This window comes from Mercenaria mercenaria, chromosome 8, assembly GCF_021730395.1.
Source record: "Mercenaria mercenaria strain notata chromosome 8, MADL_Memer_1, whole genome shotgun sequence".
Taxonomy (NCBI): Eukaryota; Metazoa; Mollusca; class Bivalvia; order Venerida; family Veneridae; genus Mercenaria; species Mercenaria mercenaria.
The window spans coordinates 78,893,519-78,906,134 of record NC_069368.1 but is presented as its reverse complement, the minus strand read 5'-3'; the positions used below and the strand labels follow the sequence as shown (position 1 = coordinate 78,906,134).

Sequence of the window (12,616 nt, the reverse complement as noted above, 5' to 3'; positions counted from 1 at the left end):
GAAGATTTAAATGAAATGTTTGGACAGGAATTATTTAATTCTACATACGATTATAATTTGTAGTATATCGCATTTTATCACACACTGGGGTGTGATTTTGAACTAATTAAAATTTAACGTTTTAAAGTACAAGATTTAAACATCCGAATAGTTAAGCCACGCTATAGATCAGTTTATTCCCAACGACCACCCCTTACATACTGGTCTTTTCTCACTATAATAGTGTTATTCAGTTTGTATTTATGCTTATCCATTGAAACTGCATATTTATTAGCCATCCAGCTGGCGTACGGAAATCGATGCTTCTATCCAAGTACCCACCCATATCTAAAATAAGGCATGGAGGAGCACCTCGGGTCTTTTCCCACCATCAAAAGCTGGAAAGGTCGTCGTATGGTCAGTTGTGATGGAGTTATTCTAAACTCAACAAAAACACATCTATTCCAAATGCGACGGCGACGGATGTCAATCACAGTAAATTTTTATTTAGGAAATCATCAATTTTCTTTTTAGGTCTATTTCTTACAACTAAAGAATTTCTGCCAACATCTTAGCAATATATTAGTCAAAATTATACAGAGGTAGAACGAAGCCAATAATCTTATCTTTGTTTTAGTTTTTTTTTTTTTTTTTTTTTTTGGTGGTTTTCTTTTTAATTATATATATATTTATACCAATATGCACTTAGAAATACATAAATATACCTACATTTAGAGTGACACACATTATAAGAGAACCTACCTTGGCATGTATTTTTCTGTGGATTAAGAATGTATCCCCTCTTGCAAGGATGTGGTGTCGCTGGGCACTGCTCACACGGGTCACCCCAAGCCATTCCCAGGGTGGAGCAGCATAAATGCTTGGTACAACTGACACCAGGAATCTGACCTCGGCACATGTTGTTTGACAGCTGAGTATAACATGGACCAGTCCTTAAATCTATATTATATCATCATATACCATATTATCAATAGTTACAAAATGGCATAATACAAGATTTTGTAATAGTCATAAGTAGGCCTAGGCCTATAATGGACACTCGTAATACGTTATCGTTCGTCTTAAACTGTGACTTTATGTCGTGTTTCTCTCAAAAGGCTACTTATACAATTATGTCCTTCTTCACAAAAACATGGTATCAGAGTAAAGAGAGAATTTAGCTGACATAATCTAGAATAGAAAGCGAATAACTAGAAATTTAGAAATTTTAATAAGATTATCTAGTCGGTAGTTAGACTTGTAAACTATGTGAATATACATCAGGATAAGCAATACTAGTTATACAAACCGTTATCACAGGAGCCGCCAGAGAAGCCGGAAGGACATCTGCACAGATTGCGAGCCACACAGATACCACCATTTTTACAAGGGGGATTGCACAGAGATGATGTTCCTGAAAATGCAGAATAAGAAAGAATTTTTTAATGATTTATTAACGTAGCAGCAATTTCATGCGAAATTGTAGATATGTGAATATTCAGTTAAAGAGCGAACAGTGAATGCAAAACGCTAGGAAGCAGCTCAGTGCGCTGAAAAGTTCGTACAATATCTGTGTAACTTGTCTATATGTATGTGCCTTGCTCTTCGTTATTGTTTCTTGTGAAGATTGGCACCGACACAGCGGCTTTCCTAGCTTTTGATTGTGAATGAATAACCTAGGTTCCCCCCGGGCATTGTTGCAGGCATGGCCGGGTACCTGGGTAAAACCACCGATTTTCTGTAAGCTAGCTGGGTGACTTCCTGGCCCCAACTTAAGCAATTGCTTAGCTAAGTCTGTTATTTTAAATGCTTGTTTTTGCCCTTTGTGCATCTTCAATGTTGACTTTTTCATCTATATCATATCAGAAGAAAACGAAGTATAGAAATAAGAAATATACATAAGCAAATATTCGTTATATTGTGCTTAAATAGAAATATCATAAATAACAATAACTTAACCAATAGCACAATTTTAAAATAACAGAATTAACTAAGAAATTACTTACGTTTTTTCGTGAAATTAGGGTCTAGAATGAAGTATTCTGCACCCAAGGCGAGGTTTTAAACACACATCGGCAGGGAGCAAGTTATTCGAAGCCAGTGATTTATTGTTATTCTACCCATGGCAATTAGAAACTTCAGTATTACTTAATCCACTTCAAGTGGAAATTGCATTTCATCCAATGTGTAGACAGTCTTAAAACCGACAGTTCACTGCCAACGTCTTTAATTGAGCCAAATGTATAAACAAGAAGAATACTGACCTCTTTCATCAAGAACTTGTTGATTATAAACACTTGCTTACCTCCTGATGATTTTGAGCCACAGTATGGTGATATCTGACCAGTAACGCACAGACACAGGCCGGGTCTCATACACATGCCACCGCTACCACAGCCTGCACTGCAAACAGCTGAAACACGTGCAGACTGACTTACAAATATTACATATTAATGTGAAGATTCATGGTGATTAGGTAGCTTCCTAAATGTTTACCATGTTACCTGCCATAACATACATCTTGTTAAAGTGGCATTCTACACCTTATGGACAAATGTACTATATAATGAGCATTCCATGCTCCTGTCAGAAAAAGATATCACAGTTTTTAAAAAATGTTTGTATAAACTGATATACGAAAATAACTATCTAATCTTAGCTAAGGTATTATATTAACCACCAAGAGGTAAACGAAAGTTAAAACAGCTCGTTTGTTTATCATATTTGATAAATGCATTGCACTGCAGACGGTGCTTTATGGGTTACTAGTGTCTGTAAGTTTTAGTCCCTGAAATACGATGGCTTCTCAACAAAGATATCATCTGTGTCTGCCTTCTGACATTCTATAAAGGAAGTACAGATTAATTGTGCTTTTCTTATGCAGATGGTACAAACACGACATCATAGAGAAACTGCTGACTTTACATACACAAGGATCAGACCGATATGCAGTCTGTTTAATAAAAATTGGCAACAATTTATCACTGTGTGTTTACAGAGTGTTTACATTGGGAGGTAAATTTGTTTGAATGAAACCGACATTTATAATGTAAACGAATTGAAGATGATTCAGTCAGATATAAATGGTTTCTTGAATTACAGCTTTCAGGATTATCTGGTAGCACGATTTCGACCGTATTTTATTTATGTATATCAAACATTGAAATCATTAATGTCACGATAATGTGTAACGGATTGAAAATAAATTATGCTAGAAAAATGTCCAGATTAAATGTCGTTCGGCCAGTGAGTGTACCAACGACAGGCGGTAGTGTTGAAGTCTTGCTGTGTAGAATGACTTAAAACCGAAAACCAACGACAGGCGGTAGTGTTGAAGTCTTGCTGTGTAGAATGACTTAAAAGCCAGCCGAACCCTAAATGTCAGGGTATACACCTTATAAAGTGAACAAACTGTACGTTACTTAAACCTTTTACCACACTGGCCTGAAATACAGACTACGGTTTCAATGAGAAATTTTACAATGAATTATGAAAATTGGTGTGAGAAAGTTGTTAGTTTATTTCCAGTTTCAAGGGACATTGTATCGATGATAGAAGGGGAAAAAACTATCGATTCCGAATGGTTTCTAGTTTTCAGGTGTTTCTGTCTGGTAGGAGTTTCGGTGTAATTATTTTAATTATATATGAAAACTTTCTTTGAAAAACATTGTCTCCAACAAAATATACCAGTGTTCTTACTGATGTTAGATAAATATACAGAGATATATAGTATTTTTTTCGGATATGTGTGTTGGTTATGTTTAAAGAGTAGAAAGACAGTATTACTGTAAAAATATTGACATAAGGTACAAATTTGGGAGAGAGACTGAATTTATGTCAGAACTGGAAATGAAACTGTTAAGCTATAAAGCTAGATGGTCACTACTTACAACTGGTCTTTATCTAATGTCTGACAGTATATTATAGGGCAATGATGCCCGACAGTGCGGTACTTACGCACAATGCACCTTCTGCTGCCAGGATTTGCAGTCCATCCTCGACAACAATGCCGCTGTCTCGAACTTCCACACACATTTGCCCTGTAATAATATCATTCTTATGGACTTTACTGAAGACGTGGAGAAATATAAAAACAAGAATTCTACGTGCGTTATGACACGATACAGACATTTGAAAGTACTAGTATTTTCAATTGTTAGTATGTCAGAATAATTTGTATTTTTGATGTATTGAAAACGTGAAACATAAGTACAGATAGTGCATGATTCAATCTGCATTCTATTATTGCTATATTTATAGTTGAATTTCTGTAAATATTTGGATTTGACTCATTTATGGACGATTTGAGTTAATTTACAGTGATAACTGGATCCCAGCACCCCACATTATGTTATTTACAATAGTAAAAGGGAACCAACTATTGTAAAATACTAGGTACAAATAAGGACCAATCAGAAATAAGTTCTATAAAGAGCACCAATCAAAGCGCACTTCGGCTAGGGAGAGAAAGAACACAGTGTAGCAAAATTAAAAACTATGCATCAGATCTTTTTATAAAATCTCTTTCATGTGGATAAATTTCGGCTAGAATGTGGAAACCCGTTGTTGGACACCTATGGTTGGTATGTTCCGTAAACCGATGAGGTACTTTGTGTCACGTAATTCTGGGACAATAAGTATTCTTTTTGATTTGCTTTGTAGATATGATATCTAAATGTTCTATTCTGTAAAACGACAGAAAGATAGCAAATTAACCCACGACTGATTGATGCAATGAAAGTGGATACTGATCAGAACAGCGCTGGCCTATTTCTTTCGTCAGCCAAAATATATTTAATAAATATGACCAAGGCTCATGTCGTTGTAAATTGCTAAAAGAACTAGGCCTATGTTGTTTTAAGTGTGAACCTTAGACAAAAAATACAATAATTTCGTTTTGCTCTGTCATTAAAATAGCATAGAAAGTAACGCAACTTTCCGTCCTTTAAATCACCGCAAGCGACGTTACAGTCCGTTTTTTATTCAGACTTTAAACGTTGATGAGTATTGGCCCGGGCCTACACATTTTAATCATTAACCCGCTAAATTCCTATAATGAACTTGTCCATCTTTCAATTTGGACAGTACCATTAACTGTTAAAAGGGATGCTTACCAAACAGATACTGACTGAATGGCGAACAGTGCAGATCTTGATGTGCAGGCTGATCATGATCTACAGTGGTCACAAAGGCAGAATCAGTCGTGTCCAGCATGATAAGAGTAAATAAAGTAACGGTAAATGGGGCAAAATACAGTAAAAGGAACAAAATGAAATTTAGTGAATCAGACTCAATATCGGTTCTGTACATAAGTCTGGTAGATGTTGCAAGTCTGACAAAGCTGATATTATCGTGAAATGACAGGTTTGGAGAGGAAAATAAATGGTCTAAACGGACTGTCGAATTATTTTTATATTCAAGTCCTTATTATATACAAAGAAAATTGAACGTAGAAAAACTTACCCTTTGAGAGAATTCCGATAATTAGATCGAGTGGAGCTAACACCGTCGTTCTGATATTGCCTTTCCCGCCGTCGTCGGGCGTCCGTCAGTCCATTGAACAGTATAAATATCAAAAGCAAAGCATTTACACTCTTAACACATAAATGGAATGCCATTTTGGTTGAAAATTTTAATACTTTATCACAGAAATGTTCTATGGCACAGTGGAGTCTCCCAGCTGCTGATATGTTCTAGGACTACTGAATGGTTCACATGTTGCATAACGCTATTATGTGCGATAGTATACGATCGCCCAAACAGTGTGTATTTTAGAAACTGTCAAATAGTTTTCATAACTTTGCTTTGCTAAATGTTAAATCGTTACCTTACTTTTTGCAGGTTATATTTGTTGTTTTTTTAAAATAAGAATTAAGAGATGAAATCATCTATGAGTATTAAAAAAACAATCCCGTCCCACCATTAGAAGACTGAACATTTACGTAGATGATATTTATCAAACATAATCTTGTCCCCATCCCGCTGCGCCCCCTAGATACTTCAAACAATACTTTTACAAACACCAAGACAGACAGCAGAGTGACTTTTATTTCTTATTTTTCTGCGCTATCGAGATAAACGATATCCCCCATCTTTTAACAGACACAGACCGTACTGTTAATGTGTTATGGAATATGTGAACCAGACAGTAAGTACCTATGAAATGCGCCGTCAATTAGGAAGTCATTAGACGGAATGCAGTTGTAACGAAGAAACGCACGTTCCTATTAAAACAGTCAAAGTTTTTGCATTTTTCCATTAAAACTGTCCAACTTTTTGCAATTTTACCATCTGCAAGAGTATTTAACGCTGCACAAAAAAGAATCTCATCTCATCGGTTAATGATGTATATATCCAAAATGATACTGGAAATAGCTTTGATTGATACAACTCACTTCAGCCTGCCTTTCTCACAGATATCCAAGATACCAAGTTCATTCATACGATAATTAATCCAATTTATCCAAGGATAAACACATTTCTTTACACAGAACATCAGCCGTTTCTCGCGAATGCATTAATTCACTGTTATACAAACACAAAACTTTCCCTTTTTTCTTTTCGGAATAAAATTTGATCAGTCAAGGCAACTTTATCTTTCAAAGTCTCAAATCTTTATTTGCTTCATAAAATTCATTCTGACGTTCATAGTTTCCTACTTTACCCTGTACGTTTCCAGACATGATGGTATGTCATTCATACTGGGCTGATAAGCGAATGGCTGCGATAGCGCAAGGAAAACATTATCTCGAGTTACTCAACATTCATCTGGTTAAACATCAACAATTTTCTTATAATTTATTTTCATTTACTCTCTCCAGTTGCTTTCTGGCCAGAATCCATTGTGTAGAAGATATTTTTTATTAAAGCGACTCAATCGAAGATTTTTTAAAATAAAAATCAACTTAAAGATATCTTAGAAATTCCAGCTTTAAAACTGTATTTTGTTAAAGACGCCTTTGGTATAAACCTTAGTTTTATTATTGAACTTTTTTACATTTGTGAAATGGCTGCTTTATCTATAAAATAAACAGAAGAAAAAAATCAATTGTTGAGAATAATATTAGGTTCAGGTTCCTTCTGGTATAAATTGTAGCTACTATATTGAGCGTATTTACATGTTTATAAACAATAAAGTGAAATCATTTTCTCGGACGAAGTGTTCACATGGACATGTAGAAATTTGTTAAGAAACAGACAAAGTTTCAACCGTTTTTGAGACGAATATCAAGTTTTTAAAAAGCTCCAATTAAAAAAATGAGCCGCACCGTGAGAAAACTAACATATTGCATTTGCGACCAGCATGGATCCAGACCAGCCTGCGCATCCGCGCAGTTTGGTCAGGATCCATGCTGTTCGCTTTCAAAGCCTATTGCAATTAGAGAAACCGTTAGCGAACAGCATGGATCCTGACCAGACTGCGCGGATGCGCAGGCTGGTCTGGATCCATGCTGGCCGCAAATGCACTATATTGGTTTTCTCATGGTGCGGCTCAAATGTGATTTTTACTTCATACAAAGATTCATCTGCCTTACAGAAATTTAGAAATTCCCTCTAAACTTTAAAGAATAACGTGTATCAGGGGTATGGAAACACAGAAATGCCACTAGCTTTATTCCACTTAATATCCAATCCTAGCATATAGAGTGAATTTTTTACAGAGATTGAATGAACCTGTATCAGATATTTGCACTCTACTGAAAAAGAAAAGCGAATCTATGCAGTTTTTTTTCTCAGCTTAGAAAATGAAGAGAGATATTTCGGCCACATTTATATCAAAGTAACTTAAACAGAACACAATCTTCTCAATGTCTGCGATTTTATTCCAACCAGATGGCAACAGAAGGTGTTTAAAATCCACATGTAGTTATTATTAAAGTCTGCACATAGCTGCTCACGTACAAATTTACACATGAACAAACTTTAAACAGAATACTTGTGAATTAATATACCTGAAATAATTTATTCTCTTACACTGATTAATTTGAAATTTAAGGAATGATTTGTATTCCTCCTTGTCTGTATATTTCCTCTAGCACTTTAATAAAATCCATTCTACAACTTGACTTTTTCCCCCTCAAGTGGGTCCTAATTATATAACTGCCTGAATTCGTTTATTCCGTCAATTATAGATACTATATAGCCATTAAGACCGTTCCAAAATATGGTGTCTTAAGAGGTATATTTCTGTTTAAACAGTAGTTTAGTTTCACCACTTAACAGTTCACAAAGCGCTTTATATCTACTTCATTCTTTTTGTACACTTCAGGCTTATTATTTTGAGTATTTATCTTTTTTTCTTCCTGTCAACGGGAGAATTTAAAAAATGGAGATACTTAAATTTCATTTTAGTGATAAAGAGCATCAGTTTCACACAGTTGTTTACTTTGGAATTAAAGGGTTTTATGAAATTCCAAAAAGAAAAAAAAAGAAAAAGAAATAAAAGTACGGGATCATGAATTTTGTTTTCATTTGTGAAGAGTTTGTTAAGTACACTATATATTGTTGATAATAATTTGAAAAGTCACATTAACTTTATCCAACCACAACCCAACGTATAATATGGTTAAGTGTACAAAACTCGTTTTAACTAAATATTCATGATAATGGAATTGACATTCGGTACATTTGTGTTGATCAGTAATAATGCTACATAGGTTAAAAATACATTTACTATATATCGAGTATTACACATAGCAAATGGGTGCTGGATTTTTATTTTGGTCCATGTTTTTTAATCATATATAGCATCATTACTTACCAAACAAATGTGCCGATAATCGTAGCAGAAAGCCATTTTTGATATCAATATACAGACATTTATTATGGAATGCTGGTTAATTTTCTTTGCAGTTTATCCTGCAAATACATGATAAATATAACGAGTTCCGGCTGATTTATGCGATGGTCTAGTGTCTCCGTTTTCGGTGTACGTGCAGTAGATCTACTATGTTACTACGCATGACTAATCGGAACGCGATAACATATCATTAAGGTAATGCCATACCTTGACAACATGATGCTGCAGCGCGATATCAATGTCGTTCTGGTGACTGAAACAATGCGATAGCACGACAACACGATTCGACAGCACGGTAATATGATGCGATAACACGATATTAATGTTGTGGTGTCGCATCATGTTGTCGTGCTATCGCATCATGTATCATGCTGTCTTATTGCCGATCTGTCGCATCCTGCTGTCATATCAAGTGATCAACAGTATGACAGTACGGTGGCCCTTTCAGAACACCATAGACCATTTATAACTTTCACCAAATAAAAATATCATAGTACCGGTATGACAGAATTTAATCAGAAATCAAATTCCTGACCTGTCGATCAAACTGCTGACGAAGGTTTATTTAACTTCAAGTATAATTTCATGAATTAATTCAATAAATAAATATTTCAACTGAATGTTACATAAAGCGGCGTTATCTGTCTATGTTACAGTCTCAAGTCGGTCTTATCCAAAGTATAAACCGCTTATCTAGGGTAATGGGTCTGTATGTATTTGTGAACCATTTTGCATAAAATGTCAAGCGATTTGTCATTCAAATTGCAAGGGTCGTTCAAAAAGTTTATACCATAGTATTCTCCTGGTTTATGTCTTTCGGGTCAAATACTGCATAATGTGAGGGAAATAATAAATATTTCGGCATATTTGAATACAACAAAAAGCAGCAGTACTTGAAGTGATCACAACTTACAATTTGTAATGTATACATATATATTGTTCAATCATGTCTGACTATTTTCAAATGACATTATTATGATATTTAGATACAGCTGTTGTCTGTACTTGTGTAACTAGAAAAGACCTCACAGTGTGAATATGAGAGAGAAATTAGGATTACTCTTAGGGATTACTCCGAGCAGCACCCTTATATGGGGGCATATCTGTGCATACAATAACCAGAAACGCTTTCAGGAAACATTCTGAAAATTTTCGAGAAAAATAATTTTCACGAGGAAAAAGAGCTTTCGCGAAATTAAAGTGTAATCATATGCAATAATATAGGCACTGGCATGACATGTTATCGAAAAGATTTTCACTCTTCACAAAAATTATTTAATTATTGCGAAAAAAATCTTAATTTTCCAGAATTTTATCTTGTTATCGCATTCAGAAATATGCCACTATTCTATGCATATTTGACCAAAACAAGTGTGATTTTGTAATACACCTTCCAGTACTGTGAAATAATTTGACGATACGAGGGCGTCGGCCAATCAAAGGCAATTTGTGTGAGTTATCTCATTGTCGCTTGTTGTTCATCGACATAGCGTAAAGCTCGGCTTCAACACTGGAAAGAAAAGATGATGGTTATCATGTTAAATTTTGTCTTAATTCGCTCTTTTTTAAAGTAATATCACTCTTTTACTCGAGCAACTGCTCATAATAGCCGGCGCCCAATAACCACTTCGCTCGCCCACCTGTCAGTGTTGACCTAGAGATAGAACCGAATTTTTTAAAGATAAAATACATTCAATATAGTCTAGAAATTGATTTCTAAATTATTCAAATATAAATGATTGTTATGAAAGTTTCTGTGACCACAAAGAATGGCAACTCTTCCCTTAGGCAAGTGGAGATATATGTCAGTTTACCTCCCTTGCAGTGGGCCAGAAATAAAAGGTCGTACTTTTGAGAACTTGAACTGAAAAAAACCTAAATATTTTGTTTTATACCTCATAGCTAAATGTTTTAAATTCTTACTGTACCGAAAGTCATGTCAAGACGATGATATTTAAGAAATTGTATATATACACCATTTTACACCCCAAATAAAGAAAGGGCTTATCTGCTACTTACGACTTATTTACTATATATTTTTTATCCAAAATCTCATAATATGCAATCTTAAAAGGTTGTAAGTGGCAGATACGACCTTTTTCTTAAGTAGATATTTCTAAAACTGACCAAAGATGTGTCGTAAGTAGCAGATACGACCTTATATTATTTTTGGTTCAATAAACAGGATCACACAAATATGATTTTCTGTTCAGGTTATGTCCCTTTTCATGCAGTTTCCGACAATGTATAGGTCATATAAGGTCTTAAGTAACAGTTACGAACTTATTTTTCTGGGACAACAAAGACAGTTAGAATATATTCATACGTTGTATATTTAAGAAATAATAAGTTCCCAATCGTGGTTTATCGTAGAATAACCCGTGTTTGGAGTTCTTATGCGTAAGAATATATCACGAAGGCCGTAGGCCTGAGTAATATATTGTTTCGCATAAGAACGAAAAACTCGGGTTATTCTACGATAAATCACACTTGGGAACTTGTTATTTCGATTCTAACACGACATACTAGTATCAACAGTGTTAGAAAAGTTATATCGAACTGTCGATTTCCTATGCCTATTTGACCAGTGCTGAATATCTTCTCGGGTGGAGTGCGGTGGGATGAGTGGCCGGTGAGTTTAATGTTACCATTATCAATTAGGCCTGTTCTAACACGACCAGCGAATAACCTACATGTATGTATAGCAAACCTATCTCGGGTTATTCTGCGTATATCCGATCCTAGTGCGTAGCACGGTCGTAAAAAGTAGTTACCATTTTTTTCTAACACTGTTGATACTAGTATGTCGTGTTAGAATCGAAATAACAAGTTCCCAAGTGTGATTTATCGTAGAATAACCCTAGTTTTTCGTTCTTACGCGAAACAATAATATCACTCAGGCCTACGGCCTTCGTGATATATTCTTACACATAAGAACTCAAAACACGGGTTATTCTACGACAAACCACACTTGGGAACTTATTATTTCTTAATTAACTTTAACATTAATTGTAATTCATAAATTAGCATAAGCTGTATTCACGAGTTTCTTTTTATTTTTCCTTTTTTTTCTTCATACAGATGAGCTTGTTTTCGGATTTTCGTTCAAGATCGTACAAAGTGGTTATCTTATAGCCTAACATACTTCAAAGATAAATGAAGTTTGTCAATGAATATAAGAGATCACGCATTATTTAAATTCAGTTTTTCATTTTATCTTGCGGTTGTATATGATATTGTCATGGTACAAAACGAATGTTTGTGTGTATTATTGAATTTTATTGATATTTTTTTGATGAATGAAATTGTCCATATTGTCTGATGTTTATGCAGGTTAACCTCTGATGAATGAAACTTGTATGATTATTCTAAATAGATACTATTCAGATTTTTTTTTTTTTTTTTTAGAGCTTAGTTCTGATGCACAATTTTCATATGTAACAGCCATACAGATCCTTGTATTACTATTTCTTTTCCTTGCGTCGGTTCGTATCTGGATTTAAGAGTGCACAGTGCTTGTGCATTGCAATGATAAGCCTGTTTAATTCCCCTTGTTTAATTCTCGGTCTTTCTTCGCTTTGTCTTGGGTTTGGAGTTATAATACTTTGTCGGGTGAGGTACCTAGAGACACATATTGGCATCAGACCGTACCCAAGTAAGATGCAGGAGTGTGTATCTCTACGGTGTTCCGTTAGGGCCAGCGCCTGCTCTCTATGAGCGCGAAGCACGAAGGTACGACGGTACGATGGCGAAGCCGATATTACGATGGCGAAGCGCGCCAGTACGATGGCAATAACATGAAATACGACGGCGAAGTGCGACAATACGATAGTGACA

General features: G+C 35.1%; 1 protein-coding gene across 4 annotated transcripts in view; it reads right to left on the bottom strand.

The window, feature by feature from the left end:
- Nucleotides 1-6,733, bottom strand: part of LOC123523264 (fibrillin-2-like) — a 92,614-nt gene extending 85,881 nt beyond the window's left edge. Inside the window, exons 1-6 of one of the 4 annotated variants that reach the window (XM_053550246.1) lie at nt 6,136-6,733; nt 5,443-5,681; nt 3,937-4,019; nt 2,285-2,392; nt 1,289-1,393; nt 742-939 (exon numbers count right to left, since the gene is read on the bottom strand). In XM_053550246.1, the coding sequence (XP_053406221.1) occupies nt 742-939; nt 1,289-1,393; nt 2,285-2,392; nt 3,937-4,019; nt 5,443-5,597 (649 nt within the window). In that variant the 5' untranslated portion in view covers nt 5,598-5,681; nt 6,136-6,733. Of the gene's footprint in view, nt 1-741; nt 940-1,288; nt 1,394-2,284; nt 2,393-3,936; nt 4,020-5,442; nt 5,747-6,135 lie in introns of those variants that run through there. The other 3 variants (XM_053550247.1, XM_053550249.1, XM_053550248.1) reach the window with 3 other exon arrangements.
- Between the last annotated feature and the right edge of the window lie 5,883 nt (nt 6,734-12,616).